The following is a 16,465-nucleotide window of genomic DNA, read 5'->3' as shown; positions in this document are numbered from 1 at the left end:
AGTGGGTGTGTTCCAGCCCGTGGCGGATTTATTTTAGTCTGACTCAAGACAATACCAGCAAAGTTGTGTCCGACTCAGGAAACAGTTCCACTAGGCCCAGAAGTGGAGAAACCTGCAGAAGCCTGGAAAAATAGTTCAGTCTATTTGTCCAGTGAGCAACATCAGGTTTGAAGGATTTCCAGTATGATGGCAAATATGACATCCAGAAAGTTTTAGGCTATGTCTCAGATTTTGTCTAAAACCTGTCCTTGGTTTACAGTTTGTCATTATATTTCACCACATTGCTATAAATGAAGAAGAACAAAGAATTCCTTGCGTTGACGGCAGCTAACACAAACGCATCCACCAAGTTCGTAATGTACAATTATGCCACAACTGCTGCTCCTGTACCTATGGGAATGTCAAAGTCAAGCACAGCTAGCATCAGCTGGGCTGGAGCCCCCAGCTTCTCCTAGAAGGAGGCCTGGATCCTCTGCAAGGAGGGACGATCTGGCCCATTTTGACTTTACCACATTTGAATGTGGAGGAGAGCATCAGTGGCCAGATGCCCAGGACTAACCAGACGTTGGACAAAGGGGATCCCGTCTTTGAGAAGAAGCTGCATGTGGGCAGTCAGATGGCAATAGTTGCCTGTCAACTGACTGAGCTGACAGCCAAAACGAGGAGCCCAAGCCCAGACGCCTCTCTTAGCTCTGTGGACATGCACACCCCCAGTGAGCTGAAGGCCATCTCACAGTTTGGCCATTTCACACGGCACGTCACCATCCAGATCTACTGCAGACCAAACTGCATGAAGTCTGTCTGGTCCTCACAGAAGAGGTATTGTAGACATTTCCTCTTTGTTTCTGTGTCTTATTGTTACATGCAGTTCTCCTTTGCCTGTACTTGTACCAAGTATTGACTGATGTTCTTATTTACTATCTAGGTGACAAACCTGCGCTCTGCTGTGGCCTGTGCAGAAATGGACACCATAGCCGAGCTCTATGTTAACCTGGGGAGAGCCAGACCACCAACACCTTCATTCACCAGCAGGCTAACCTTGTCCTGGGTGCGCTGGTGGAGCGCCGCAGCCCTGGTAGAGTTGTGAGTACTCTACTCAACACAGGGCTGAGGTAACATGAGAGAATTTGATCAGAATTTAGTAGTAAGTGTAGGCTAGTAGAATTTAAAGTAAATTGAATAAAACTGGTGTCTGACATTCTCCTGTCCGTCTTTCCTCAGCCACCGTTGTGCCGCACTGAGGGGGAGCACAGCACAGCACCTCCACCAGCTGGCGGACACCGTTGGAGAGGATCGGATCTTGACAGCAGGGAAGTTGGATGCTGCACCCAAAGTCAGGTGGGTTAACTAGTTTTTCTTGGACTTATTGTTTGTGGTTGCCGTGACAAATGTTATTTGCTTGTTTAATCTTAGTCCTTCCTTCTTGGTATTATGTTTAATAATGTAATAACTAAATGAGAAATGTATTTCTGCACAGGCACCATGGATAGAAGATGCTCAAGGGAGTTTACGGTGCTGTGGAGTAAGCTCATCCCAGTGAAAGACAGGCGTCTTTTGGAGAAGATCTGGGAGGAGAAGAGGCAGGAGGGAGATAATGGAAAAACAGGAGGACATCTGGCAACGTCAAATTTAGGCAGGCACGCTTATGGCTTGGTAAGATGGTGCCTTTCTGTGTGGAGTGTGCATGTTCTCTCCGTGTCAGAGTGGATTTTCTCCAGGTGCTCTAGAAGAAGTACAGTACTTGATTAAATATAATTACCTTCCACTAATGAACAATTGATCCAAACAAGCAATTAAAAAAATCTTATAAAAATGTAAAATATCTTAGTCTTTAGATTTGTCATTTAATTTTATAAATTATAATTTTCTCAAAAGAGGTATACCTTTTGAGGATCATTATTTTACGAAAAACAATCACATACAAAACAATACAAACACAAAGTGTGACACAACATAACTTGTCTATCCATTATACAGTTTATTTTCGTCTTTTGAGAGTCACTCGAGTATTATTGCAGTTATTACAGATTATAACAAGGCAGCAAAAAAAGCAGGCTGAAGTCCTTTTATAATTACAACCTCTGATCAGCCACTGGTTTAAGTAAAGGATGTCCATGGGTCATGACTGGATGGAGGAATACTTGAGCAGGTTTTGAACCTTTGAACACGTTCACTTCCAAACCTGATCCTTTTCTCTCCAGTGAATTGCACATATCATGCTGACATCATCCAAACGAGTTTTTAAAGTCTCTGAATAAAAGTGTTTTTGCATAACTGCTACAGCAGCTGACTGAGTGAGGCACTACAATAAAAGGCACTTTGGTAAATGCTGAGATGCAACAGGACATAATGATATGAATCTTTAGTCTACACAGACACAGTTATGATAATGAGAGGAGAAAATGTACCCTTAAGGAGGAACATAATCGACAACAGAAATAAAACCTCTGCTTAGTCCTCAAGCAGGAAGCAGAAGGTCAATATAGGTTGGGTTACCATGACATTAAATGATTATGTTAACCAGGTCAGGACACTCGGAGGATGGTCACTTGGAGGCTGGTCTCAGTTCAGTTTTATACTTCCCTCTCTATGATAAGTTGTAGTGGAGAGGTTTGGTTAAATCCAGAGGTCACCACAATACAGGGAAGTCCATTTTACTGAAGCCAGGGTCTCTGCGCAGCTCCCAGTACGTGTTGTTGCTCACCCACGTGTCATTGTTAGACTTTCTGCAGACACAAGACAAATGAAATCTGTTTTTATGATTGATACATCTCGAATGATTTATCACTCATATTTAAATTAAGTGTTCACCCTGTTATATTACCAAATCAGCTTTCACAATACCATTAGACATCAATATCTAGTTGAATTATCCAAAAACTATACTATGCAATAAAGTTAAGTTTCCAAGTGACCAAGCAATAAAGCAGAAACATATAAAACTCACTCACAAATGAACTTTAAAAGAGATGTATAGACAAAGTATAATTCGCTGCAATCCTTTCCTGCATATGACATCTGTCTTTAAGTCCCATGACAGTAAATTAATGTCCCTAGATATTTATATTAATTTACAACTTTAATACAGTCACTATTAATAGTATTTGTTGGTGTCCTTCTGCTTGTTCTGAAATTTTTTAATTATTTCCTTAGTTTTCTTGTTATCTAAAACTGGCCTGACACCAATCAACAAACTCATCCACACATCCACTATACTCTGTTTCATCTTCAATGATCAGACCCACAACTGCAGTGTCATCAGCAAATTTTAAAACATCATATAAGTTAGCTATACATCAGTTTGTGTAAAGAGTAAATAGTCAAAAAGGACTCCCCCATCTGATGATTCTACTATTTACCTTTAGCAGTAACAGCCTTTCCATTAAAATATGTGGTTTTATAGTATTAAATGCATAGTTCAGAAACATAACGGTTATATCATTTTGGTTGATCAAGATGATGTTACAGTAGATGTTAAGGCTATTGGACGGTAATCATCTAAGACCAGTGGTTTTGATGTTTTTGGACCAGGCACTGTGGAAGTGAAGTGAAGATTAAGACAAGAGACAAACTGTTGTAATAACATCCTTTCCAAGGCAATGCTGTTGTCAGATACTACTCAGTACTGATGTCTGACATATCAAACCTGCCAAAGAATTTGTGTAATTTAACATGATTCATTGTCCCTGCCATGCCTGCGTTAAATTGTCCTCCCTCATCTTCCTTTCTAGCTTCTGCTCATATTTACAATAACAATTTGCCTGATTTTCTCTTGTATAACTCTAACCTGTGTACTATGTGAGTACACACAGAGATACACATTAGAATGACTGTGTGTCACTATCACAGGCTACTTTCTCTTTTTAAGTGCTGCTTTCAATGTGTGCAAACTTGATATCACCAGCAAATTAACATGTTAGCTGATCTACTAACGGTGTGCACGCAGAATGATGTCTTTTAAAAGTGCAAGATAGCACCTGTTGTTCAGTTACTATTTTTGCCTTAATGAAAATGCAATTTGAGGCATTTCAATTTTATTGTGCAAAGTAATGGAGGGGAACATGCGAATACATTTAGTTACTACACACAACGTGATCTAACAAGCCTAAAAGCAATTTCATGTGAGTGCAACAGCATCTGTATTTAATACGTTTGAAAAGAAGGTGCAAACCGCCAGGTGTTGCGCAGGGATGGCTGCGGTTATCGTTGCGAGAAGGAGACACAGCCATAATGAAAGAAGACGTAGAGAAATTAACAATATTAGATAATGTTATTCTATATCCAATGTATAGATATAAAATAACTATTCGATGAACTATACTGGACTGTAATACTGTTGTATTAACATTCATGCCAATAAAGCCAATTTCGTTTCAACCTGACTTCTTTTCTCTGTGAGGTGGAAGAATTTAGAAAGTTGCGTGGCGCTGTGGAGAGCCCCAGCTGCAGTAGTGCACGGATCACGCATAAAATTCATCCAGCCAGAAGGAATGATCACCAACTGTTCACAGTGCGCCGGTCGTAATAACGACACAAACCAATGTAGGTATCGGAGAAGGAATGGGGTGTTGGGGTGTACAGGGCCAGGGACAGGAGATCGTGGAGTGACCAATGGGAGTGACCGGGAACGGTGCGGACGGTCTGTGATTGTTCCCTCTGGCTGGATGAAGCACGATCTGCTGACATTTCCTCGCGTCTGGGTCATTCCAGCATACTGTATCTGTTTCTACTGGGGTTTCCCAAAGCAGTGGTGGCAGGATGGGCAGGTACATACGATTTCCACATACTCCAGACACACTGAACGAAACAAACCAAGGATTTACGCAGTGACTGCTTTCCGTCCCGCAAAACCCTCATTTAAATACTGTCACCTCCATTATGTTTGCACCTGTTGTCATCTACGCAATACTTCTTAGTTGAGCACCCATAACAGGTACTACAATTGCACGTGCACTATATTAGAATGCACACGCAATTTAGTACTCTTTATTCGGGATGTTAGTAAATCCAGCACAAAGACACATATGCACACAAACAAGGAAACAGCAGCATACTTGAAAAAGCGTGGCTGGTGTGTTAAGTTGTTGTCCTGCAACACTTTCCTCCTCTCCCTCTGGAGCTGCTCTATCCTCTGTTTCTGCTCCTCAGCTCCTTCTGTGTTCCCCTCCTCCAACAGCCTGGACAAGGAAGAGAAAGAGAGTGAGTCAGGATATATTATTAAGGCATTATTACTGATGTTATATTTTTATATAGAATGTTATATGTTATGATATATTATTATATATACAGGAGATAATTGGTCCGCCTAGAGCGCCACCGCCATTCATCTCACTATTTCCCCACACGCTACAGTAATTGTTGTGGCTTCATTTTCCTGTCCCAATATAGCTACTAAATGTCTCTACTCAATACTTCAGTCCTGTCTGAGTGACTCTCAAATAATTGTTGGCCAGTGTTGCTTGACACAACCAGTTCAGAAAATCAGGAAGTTGTTTGCAAACTGTTGCAGGGCAAAACTGAGCATCAGAGGTAGCACGCCAGCTAATAACCTACCACCGTGAATACAATTAAAACACAATTTCTCTATTAATTTGCGACAGCAGCTGCAGACAGGCTTTTTTCACAGCAACTTGTCATAGTGGAAAAAACAGAGGAAAAACAGCCTCTTTTCAGAACCTTTAACTTTTAACCTGTTGATCCAATCTAATGTATATAAGTACCTAATGAAGGGGTAGAGTACATGATGGGGGTCAGAATGTTACTAAAATAAAACCTCTATGTGAGCGGACAATGATTCTTGTGACTTCATTGGACTTAAACTCGTGGTGTGTTGCCATGGTTACGCTCATATTTCAGACATTTGGTGGTTCACACCACATGGGCTCAACCAGACTTTGCAAAAACACATTTGTAAAACATTTTTGGGGGGCCAAATGATCTGATTTGGCAGCTTTAAATCTATTTAGACAACAGGGTCGTATGTACAGACCGTTAGACCAGAATATATGGTTAAACAGTAATGAAAGTAATGAAGTATGACGTTTATACAATGGGTAGAGATGATGTCTGTGGACAGACTAATAGAGATCAACATTACAGACTGATAAAGAGTGCCAACCTCTGGTCCGGCCTGAAGCGTGTGTCTGTGGGGGGCAGCAAAGGTCTCAGGGTGGAATCCAGCTCATTTAACTCCACCGCAAACTTGGTGAAGCCATAGTACTGCTCTTGGTCTTCTGGCATGGGGTCTATACACACAAACACAAAGTAACAGTTGAAATAGGGTTGTCTGCGCATCTCCAGCTGAATCCTGTGCTTCTCAGTTTGAGGACAACAAGGGACCAATCACTCACTTGCTCTCCATATACATGTGGCAGAGGGTGGGTCTCCTTGAAAAACTGACTCGTGCCATTTCCCAAAAATGGAGTGCACAACTTTCCCATTTGAATCCATAACCACACCCTCTATCTCGTTCACTGTAGAGCTCCATGACTTTGCCTAAAAAAATAAAAACAAAATAAAAGAGGTAAATTCCTTGTATGTGATATCCACCATATCACATTTAACACTCATGCGATGAATACTCTCTGATTTATGTGAGTGCTAACAGGAGTGGATTTATGCTCCCTAAATTTCCATGTTCAAAATTTTGAAAATTGACTTGTCCACAAGTTGGTGCTGTTTGCCTTGATATTATTGACCGTCCAGCACGCTGAAGGAAGCATGTCTGTTTTACTACTGCTTTAAAGAAAACTAGTAATCTTTCTACAAAAGGAATACATTTTAAGAATTAGTTCTTAACAAGAGTCTGACAGATGTTCATGTGATAAACCAATACAATACCAACAGGGGAGAAACAGCAGTAAGAGTTTGTTATGTACAGTTTATCACTACAAGAGCACTATGCAAGAAATCCACTGAAGGAGCAAGTCACATCCCACATGGAATTTTTGTTAAGCCATGAAAAACACGTTTCACCTAAATTATTAAAAACAGACAGTGATTTAAATATTCATTTTTCCTAACCTTGATAAATGTGATTTTACACTGGCAGGCGTTATTGTTGATATTTTTAATGGACATCTCTCCATAGTGTTCGATCCAGCGCTGGCCGCTCAGGATGTTATGGATGCAGGACGTCACTTTGTTCCATTCGTAGTGGTCCCCGAACCTGGAGAAATCAGTGTCAGAAAAATGCACGTTATTTCATTCCTGGCACAGCTTCTATTGTGCACAATGATGTGGACAACTCACATTAAACATACAAGAGTGTAAACACTCGTGGACAGGCAAACACACACCCACACACAATAAGTAAAGGACTTACGCAGGTAGTGTGACATGGGTGGTTCCCATGGGAACAAGTTCCATGGATTTTCCCCAGAATTTATTTTTCCATCGGACATCTAAAAGATACAGATCACAAAACAACAGGTAAGTGCTTTGGGACAATGTGTTTTTTTTAACAAAACACTAGAGTTTTAAGTGTCAGGTTGCACTAATGAGGTCATTTGTTAAAATTAAGCACTTAATTAACATGCAGTTGAAAGTTATGCCGACGTGAGGTTAAATGAGGTCACTTAATCTTCCACAACATAATTTCTCACCTTCACCACAGCATGTGACAAGAAATATTTGTGGCAGCTGTGACGCAATCTACAAATACACCCAGACAAAGGGAGGGAAAAAAATGTTTTGGCTCACCTTGCCAAAATGAAAAGTTCCTTGAATCAGCGTGACATGCTGACACAGGTGGGTGATGACTCACCTGGGAAATGGATAGAAGAGATACAAGATGAGATAAAGACACTTTATCAAACGCTTTACCACAGTAGACACTGTAGCTCAGGGCGTTGTATCATGAATCAGTGAAAAACAAAAGGTGGGAAAGGTGATACATTTTTGCCAGCCATAAACCAGTACTAAATTTATTTTGAGAGATCAGAAAACGGTAAACTAACAATACCACCACTAGAAGAAGGGCAGGTCAGTGTATGCCTTTCACGCTTTACATTGTTCATTGCTACTACAGTAGATTGGATTTTGTGAGAAGTCATGTAAATTGCTTTAAAGCATAAAGCAGGAAGAGGGCGCTGTTCTTCTAGTGGACAAGGCTTTCATTGATGCATCTGAGAGGACAACCTAAATTTGAAAATTACATATCCATGCTAAAATGCAAGAAAATCTGTCTCAAACATGATTTCAATCATTTCAAGTATTACATATTGTTTATGAAGTAAACTGAAAGGTGGCCTATCCTATGATCCCATGTAGTGTTAGTGTAAACCCCGTGACCTATACCTGTTCAGCTATAAATCTGAAGCTTTTATCCGGCCTGTCACACTCGTATGTCTCTCCCAGGACGGGGTTAAAAGGTTTACTTCCTGCTCGATAGTAGGTGGATGCATACGCTGATATTGCGAATGTAGCAACATACACCTGCACAGAAAATCAGAGAGAATGAGTATCGGCATGTTTGTCAACATGAGGTTGTGAACATGACTGTGTGTATATGTATGCATACAATAATAAAAACAGTGTGTGTGTGTGTGTGACACATAGGTGCAGGTAAATGTGCGTTTATGTACAAGTAAATACAATATTAATATATTACAGTATTAGAACTGTATTGTATATTGTATAATATGTAGAGGTGTGAGACTGATGACATGACACTTGACTATAAGTGTGTGACAAATACTCTAAGGGGAAAAAAACGATAATTGGAAGCTTCTTGCTTGCAAAAATGAAAAATTTATTAAAGCCTCTAACAGAAGCGTGTATATACAATTGCTCTTGCAGGTTTGTGCATGCAGTATTATCAAGTGTATTTTCTTTCCTCTCACCATGCGCTGGAAAGGGTCATGTGTCTGGTTGGCGGTGTCCAGCAGCTCACTGTACTCCAGCTCCTCACACAGCTTCTGCAGGGTGTTGAGTGGCTCATTTAGCTGGACTGGCATCGCCACCTTGGACAGGTCCTTACCAATGTTGTTCCTCAGGATGTTCCACAGGCTCACACTGCTGGCGGGGCAGGGAGAGGGCAGCGTGGAGCGGCGACGAGCCAGTGTCACCACACTGCTAACTAGAGTGGAGTAATGTTAGAGACGAGAGTGGTGAGACGAGTGTATATTATAAAGAATAGTGACGGGTGAGACAGGGCATGAGTGAGAGCTGGCGGTTGTTTAAATGTGGCCATCTGAAAATCAGATGTCGTAAACTCTCTGAAGTTCAAAGCTGATCTGCTGAGGATACGGTATCGCTTCAGTGGTGAAGCACTGAAGCTTGTTTCACCCAGCCACACAAGCACCACCCACAGGCTGCATCAGGGTCTCAAGTGAGTAATTTCAGATTTTTGACATAATTTATTTGATGCTAACACAAAAGCACACAGTGGCTTGCTAGTGCACCGAGATAGACAGGCCATGCCTCTTTTAGACAGAATAAGGTCTCTTTGCACTGTCTCTGTCATTCCCTCCCGTTGAGGGAGTCAATGTGTCCTCACACACACAATATGCACAGACGCACAACTTGTTACTGTATCACTTACCGGAGTTGTGTCTCTCACTGCCTCCCTCGTTGCTGTAGGTATCCATGGAGACGCTGTCACTGACATCACTGATGTAGGAGTCATCGTCAGACACCTGGAGACAGAAAATCAATGGTGAAAGGTCAGCGAGTGACACAGAAGAGCAGAATCAAAGAGCGAAAAACACACAAAGCCAAAGGTCTTCAGTCACTGGGATAGAAAAATAGAAGAATGCACCCAGTGTAAAAGAAAAAACATCCATGTATTTGTTGTGACTTGCAGGTATTAGTTTTGTTAACACCAGCCACACCCAGTTCTAGGAGTAATAAGGCAGATTACTTTTTCTGCACAACTAACCCTTTATTAGACATGACTTTGAGTTGTCTGATCACTGTAGTGCTGAAAGTCATCAAGGCTGTCCACTCTCCTCTTCTATACATTACGTACACTAACGACTGCCGTAGCGAACTGACCAATAACCATATTGTAAAGTTTGCAGATGACACAGTCATAGTAAGTTTAATGGACACTGAAACATCTCACGGCCCTGTACTACCCTATTTTTTAAACTGGTGGAAGGACATATGCATTGATTTTAGACATCACCATCCAACTCCTGAAAAGACGATAATAGGTGGTAAAGAGGTTGAAATTGTTGAGTCGTACAAGTATCACGGAATCATCACTGATAACAAGCTGACCTTTGAACTAAACAGACATGCTGAGTAAGAAAAGTCAGCATCGTCTCTTCTGTCTGAGAAAGTTAGTTAAGTTTCAAGTGGACACATCCCTGATGACATTGTTTTATAAATGTTTTGTTGAGTCTTTACTGTCTTTACTTTTTCATTTATTTGCTGGTATGTTTCTCTTAGTTTAAAACGGAAAAACACATTAGCTATGGTAAATAAAGTTAGTAGCAAAATCATTGGGATTCAGCAGATAAAACTAACTGAACTGTACAATAGACATGTGCTTAAGAAGGCAGAATCCATCATGTTCATCATGCTTCAGTCAACCACCAGCCAAAACAAATAGATATAAATTCTCCTTCGTACCCTCTGCTATCTCTCTGCTTAACTCTGTAAAGAATAGGTAACGTCTGCACATAAGGCACACTTGAACTTAAACTTTTAATGTTTTGGTATTTATTTTACCCATTTGTCTGACCCTGTATTTTTAATCGGCATTGTTGTCATTGTTGTCATGTAATGTATGTCAAATTCTTTGCTACTGCGGCAAAACTAATCACCCCCGCTTCTCAAATGTTGATATCAGCTCCTTTTCTTTGTTTTACATCAATTTTAAATGAAATATCTATGAGGTTTGGACTGTTATTTAGACAAAAGTATCACGTCATTTGCAAATGCGATTTTGAGATTGTGATGGACATTTTCCCCCAATTTCTGAAATATTATAGACAAAACAATTAGTTGCTTAATAGAGATATGCCCTTGGCTCTAAGCGTAGAGATGAGGAACAGGATAAGGTAGTATATTGTGTCTCACCTCATTCTCAGAGGAGGAAGAGGAGAGGAGGTACTCCTGAGCATCAAAAAACTCTGATATCGACTCTGGGATGGATGCTTTGCTGTCATTGGACGCCTGGTGGACCAAGGAGTGGGGCCCATCTGTACAATCCTGATAAGAATAAAAAGTAAGTTGAGTGAAAGTGGACCTGTGGTAATAGGCTGGTGCAGAACCCTGATTTTTGAGTCACAGAGATACTCACTGAGGCATAGGAGGTTTTCAAGCCCATGACCTGCGCTGGCTGTGGGGCCTGCATGTCGATGGTGTGTCTCAGTCTGTCTCTTTCTGTGGCTAAGGAACTAAAGGCTGATTTCAGTGTGGCGTGGACTTGAGAGAAGCAAATGCCAGAGAAAAAATAGAGGGTGACGACAGGTACAGGGTTGTCATGGAAACCATCTTACCATATGGAAGCAAACACTTGTAAAAAATAGCATCTTTTTCTATCTACAGTAAATGCAGACACCCAGGCAGGGACTCACTGTTGTTGGCCAGCCTGCAGAAGTCCTCCTGTAAACGGGACACGTCTGTAGGTGAGTCTGGGGATTCAGGACAGGTCTCCTTGGTGTTTGACTCAGCGGTATAGAGATTGGGGTTGGAGGCGTGGAGACGAGGGGACTGGGAGGATATACAGCTTGGGACCTGGTGGACAAAACCAGAGTAAAGTGAGGAGCTTTAAGCAAATGTTTTCCCTTCATCCAAACTGTTGAATGATTGTGAACACCTTTTTTAAATAATTATCAGCAGAAAACGTACCTGTAGTGTGGCTTTGGTTTCTTTGCCATTGTTTTTGGATCGCCATCTCCTCGGCCTCTTCTCTTTTTTGGGAATGTCATAAGTTGACGCCTGTGGTACCACAAGAAATATTAAGGTGTTAGTAAACAAAATTACTTCCAGTATTGACCTGATCACCCAAAAAAGTAATGTCTTCATCACTCTTTCATTCCAGGAGTTCAATATATCAGTGGTTCTCAAACCTTTTCAGATCAAGGACCCCTAAATTGACACAAATTAGAAAATGATAATATTTTGTCTGAGGGTCGCCCATCTGATAGGATTTTTGCTTTTAGATTTAGGTATTATTACAGAAAGTGTATGAAACCCAATGACCAAAATAGTCATACATTCTGTCATTGTTTTACTTATGGATGGAATTATAGTGAAAATAAACTGATCTCCTATTTGCTGGGGACCTCCTGGAGCCCCCTTAAGGACCCCCGGGGGTCCGTGGACCCCACTTTGAGAACCACTGGATAATATCACTTCTTACTCCCTGGGAGTATCAGCCACTTTTCTGTCCCACCCACACATTTGGCGAACGCATATGCATTGGTTATTACTGCAAATAGCTTTAAAGGTCCAGTGTGTAAGATTTAGTGGCACCTAGCAGTGATGCTGCAAATTGCAACCAACTGTCCAGGTACCACTGCCCCCTTCCCTTTCAAAGAGCGTAGGACAGCTACGGTAGCTGACAGAGCACAAAAGGTGTCATCTTCTGAGACAGGAGAGAGTAGCCAGTCAAGAAATTATATTTAATTAATTATTCAGTAAAACCATATGTTATTGTGACTTGGCCACTGACAGATAACATGAAAATGTAAGCCAAGAATGTGTAACACTGTCACTGTTTCTGCACCACAGTCCATTATAAACCACATAATAGATAAAAATTTATACAAACACTGACAAGGGAAACAAGTTAATTCTCTCTGATTATGGACCCTCGCCAAAACTGCTCTCCAGCAATACTATCTGTCCTGCAGCCAGATTATGGTGCTTTTTTTATGGCGGAAAAAAAATAACAAAAACTTGAATAGCGGTGCTGAAATAGATCTCAGTCACGACAGCAGCAACAGTTACTCACATAATCAATTCCGCTTTAGTGGTTTTGCCTACAAAATTTTAAAGCGCAAGACTGTTTTTTGCAGCAATGCTTTCTTTGGAGTTGAATTGAGCTTTTACTTTGAAAAATTCTGAATGACTTCAAAAGAGTCTGTAGCCTGCTTGACACACCTCTGAAAGAGCGGTCAGAAATGTGATTCCCCTAAATGTCCTCTGCCTGGAGACACCGGGGAAATGAAAAAGTGTCCCTAAGTTGATGAATACAGATCACACACACTGCAGCACATGCTGTGTTGTGAGCCAGAGAAACAGTCGCTGCAGAATCAGTTTGTCTAAGAGAGAAAAAAAAATTGTCCCAACACGGCATCAAACACACAACTCTCTAGAAAGTCCTGCACTTTACTGATTGAGTTAACCGAATGCACATTTAATAGTTGAAAAAACTGCTCCAATGTAAAACTTCTTTGCCGACCCCTGCTGAATGCTATTACTTTTTCTTCTTCGAACGTACATATTAAATGTAGTGATGAGTGTCTACACTGCCTGAATTTTACAAGAAGAAGAAGAAAAAGAACATTGTGACAAAATGCGCTCTGTAGCGCTGTTTGTCCATAAAACATGACGGCACAACAAGGCGACTTCCATGGAAGGGGGACATGCGGTTATGTAGATAGAAATGTCTCATTCTAAGGTAGCATTTCTGTCATTTGATCCTCAGACATATTCCACACTGAACCTTTAATACAATGCATTTTGCATCATGGCTAATTTAATCTGTGGGAATGTTCTTACTTGTAGTGCACTAATTGCTGGGGCTGAGTATGTGCGGTGGAGGACCTCCATGCTCTTCAGCAGCAGGTTGAGCTCGAGCAGGTACGATTCACATTCCTCCAAGTCTGAGTGAAAGAGAAATTATTATTAGATGAAAGTTTGGGTGCGTGCAGGCACAGTGATGAGCAATAAAACAGAACATGAAAGATTCACGGCAAGTGAGACACACTTTAAGAAACTGTTGACAAAGCAGGGCAACAAAGAAAAATTTGTGAGCTGAGAGAAATAGACAAAACAACAACCAACCTTTGCAGCACTTGTCCATGTCCTCTGAGGAATGGAGCCAAGAACTGAACTTAGCCTGGTGGATTGACGCCTGCTTGGTAAGCGTAGCCCTCTGTTTTAGAGACAGGAACACAGATAAGGGAGGATGAGGCAATAGCAAGCTCACTGCATCAAATTTAAGGCAACAACAAAGACATTCTTTTAAATGTTTCCCACAAACGAGCACCGGGACAACTTACTTTTCTAAGGGAGTCATTAAGGGAGGGGGAGGATGAGGCGTGGGAGTGGAAGAGGTGCCTTTCATGGGGATACATGGCAATCTCGTTCTGCCGAAACACGCGGTGATGACGCAGCTTTGACACCCACTCCTCAAACAGCTCCGAAGACTTCACCTGGGTGGCATAAAGTCAAAATTAGGGGCAGGGACTTGGAAGAAGCGGCTGTGTGTGTGCTTGTATGAAACAGAAATGGTAAATGAGGGAGAAGCCATGAAGGTGTTGATGCATTTTGCGTGCACGCATATCTCTGAGAGAGGCCGCCGACTCATGTTGAATTCAACAAAACTTAAGATTGTTAATGAGGAGTTACCTTTAGGTGATAGATGTTATCCTCCGTGTCCAGGTCGATGCACAAGGCTTTCTTCTTGATTGACATGACAGAGAGGCCGACATCTATGCAGCCATGGAGCTTTCCCTTCTTCAGCTGTCAACGAAACACTTTGTTAGCATGTGTCTGTCTGAGTGCAAGAATGACAGACGGTCATGGTGCTCTTGAGGTAATACCTACATCCGTTCCACGCTTTGAATACTTCAAGATGCCTTTCTCCAACACAAAGTATCTCTAAGTAGGAAGAAATCAAACTCAAATCAATATTAATTCACAAGAATTAATTAATTAATTACAGGGGCGGCTGTGGCTCATGAGGTAGAGCGGGTTGCCAGTTAATTAATCAGAAGGTCAGCGGCTTTGGTCATACAATAGTTAAACACACCGTTTGAAATAAACGGTATGTAGCCGCAGTATGGATAATGACCATAAACAGACATAGCAACAGCTCATGAGCACACCCTGTTCACTTTAGCTTTACAATAAAAACGAGTACACTGATAAAGCAATTTGACTGTACTTAAGGCCCCCTTTGTCGGTAAAAATGTTACTAAAGTGGCAATTCAGTCATGTTGCAAGGCAGAACTTTTCAGGTATGCACGAGTACACAGAGAGAAGAGGGGGAGGAAGATGACTCAGGGTTACAGTGTAATCGGCTGGGAATACAAAGAATGGGAAGGAGGAAACACAGAGGGCTATAATGGTGAAGAGGAGGAAACACGGAAATAGCTTGAGGTATTAAAAGATAGCTGGTGAGAATATTAAAGGATTAAAAGGCTTGCTAGTTCAACCCTGGTATCGTCAGAAAAGAAATTACAACACCCATTTCACTGTTGCTCTAAAAATGCATAACTGCAGGATTTCTTTACCAAAAAAGATATGAGGCCTTTTAGAACACCACCTATCCTTTTAAGAAACAAAGCTACATGTGATGAACACAGTGCAGAATATTAACACACACTAAAATACAGCCATTACAGCAATCCCCTGTGGCTCACTATCTGACACCCCTTGTATCAAAAGCAATCAAGTTCAGAGTGAAAATAGGTTGTTGGTTCAAGATAAGGCAGTTGCAGTGTTCTATTATAAGAGGTGTTTACAATGCTGTTGCTGTCTGAGGCTTTAAAAGGGCTGGCGAGGTGCTCACCTTATGCCACCCCTTCATGGGCCACTTCCTCCTCTTGAGCAGGAAGCCCTCCTGTCTGCCAGGCTCCTGCATGCTGGCAGGAACCCCCCTGAGCCCCTCCACAATCTCCCAGCTGTCCTGGAGGGAGACACAGGAGCATCACAGACTGCAATACCGCTTATTGTAAAAACAGTGATATTGTACTGTTAAAAAAGGGGTTTAAAGAGTGAGGGCTCCATTTCCAGGAACACTAACAACTATTTGCTCACTGTACTGGAAAATAACAAAATATTTGAAAAGTTTAAGTCTGGTTTCAGGAAGTACCACAGCACTGAGACTGCCCTACTTAAAGTCACCAATGACCTTTTAATGTCTGCTGATGAAGGCATGTGCTCAGTCCTGGTACTCCTGGATCTTAGCGCTGCTTTTGACACCATTGATCACAACATCATGTTAGACAGACTGAGGCACTGGGTGGGGATCTCTGGTACTGCCCTAGAATGGTTTTCATCCTACCTGTCAAATAGGAAGTTTTGCGTGTCTGTAAACAACTATGTCTCCTCGTTCTGTCCAGTTAAATATGGTGGGCCTCAGGGGTCGGTCTTAGGACCCATTTTGTTTTCCTTGTATCTGCTTCCCCTTGGACATATTATCCATAAACATGGCATTTCTTTTCATATTTATGCTGATGACACACAAATGTACTTGCCCGTCAGATCCACAGACCCTGGAATGCTGAGTTCACTTAACAACTGCCTTTGTGAAGTTAAAAAATGGATGTCAAATAAT

General features: G+C 41.5%; 1 protein-coding gene across 1 annotated transcript in view; it reads right to left on the bottom strand.

Moving 5' to 3' along the window:
- Positions 1-1,954: 1,954 nt before the first annotated feature.
- LOC123976959 (oxysterol-binding protein-related protein 3-like) overlaps positions 1,955-16,465 on the bottom strand; it is a 21,794-nt gene continuing 7,283 nt past the window's right edge. The window contains exons 3-22 of the mRNA XM_046059380.1: positions 15,698-15,814; positions 14,731-14,784; positions 14,533-14,646; positions 14,184-14,336; positions 13,966-14,056; positions 13,681-13,784; positions 11,803-11,892; positions 11,529-11,688; positions 11,252-11,376; positions 11,029-11,160; positions 9,545-9,638; positions 8,844-9,079; positions 8,299-8,436; positions 7,702-7,765; positions 7,325-7,403; positions 7,024-7,168; positions 6,351-6,495; positions 6,119-6,245; positions 5,055-5,177; positions 1,955-2,726 (exon numbers count right to left, since the gene is read on the bottom strand). Of these exons, the coding sequence (XP_045915336.1) occupies positions 2,630-2,726; positions 5,055-5,177; positions 6,119-6,245; positions 6,351-6,495; positions 7,024-7,168; positions 7,325-7,403; positions 7,702-7,765; positions 8,299-8,436; positions 8,844-9,079; positions 9,545-9,638; positions 11,029-11,160; positions 11,252-11,376; positions 11,529-11,688; positions 11,803-11,892; positions 13,681-13,784; positions 13,966-14,056; positions 14,184-14,336; positions 14,533-14,646; positions 14,731-14,784; positions 15,698-15,814 (2,388 nt within the window). The 3' untranslated portion in view covers positions 1,955-2,629. The remainder of the gene's footprint in view (positions 2,727-5,054; positions 5,178-6,118; positions 6,246-6,350; positions 6,496-7,023; positions 7,169-7,324; positions 7,404-7,701; positions 7,766-8,298; positions 8,437-8,843; positions 9,080-9,544; positions 9,639-11,028; positions 11,161-11,251; positions 11,377-11,528; positions 11,689-11,802; positions 11,893-13,680; positions 13,785-13,965; positions 14,057-14,183; positions 14,337-14,532; positions 14,647-14,730; positions 14,785-15,697; positions 15,815-16,465) is intronic.

This window comes from Micropterus dolomieu, linkage group LG09 (assembly GCF_021292245.1).
Source record: "Micropterus dolomieu isolate WLL.071019.BEF.003 ecotype Adirondacks linkage group LG09, ASM2129224v1, whole genome shotgun sequence".
Lineage (NCBI taxonomy): Eukaryota > Metazoa > Chordata > Actinopteri > Centrarchiformes > Centrarchidae > Micropterus > Micropterus dolomieu.
The sequence above is the reverse complement of the archived record's forward strand: the minus strand, read 5'-3'. Positions and strand labels throughout refer to the sequence as shown.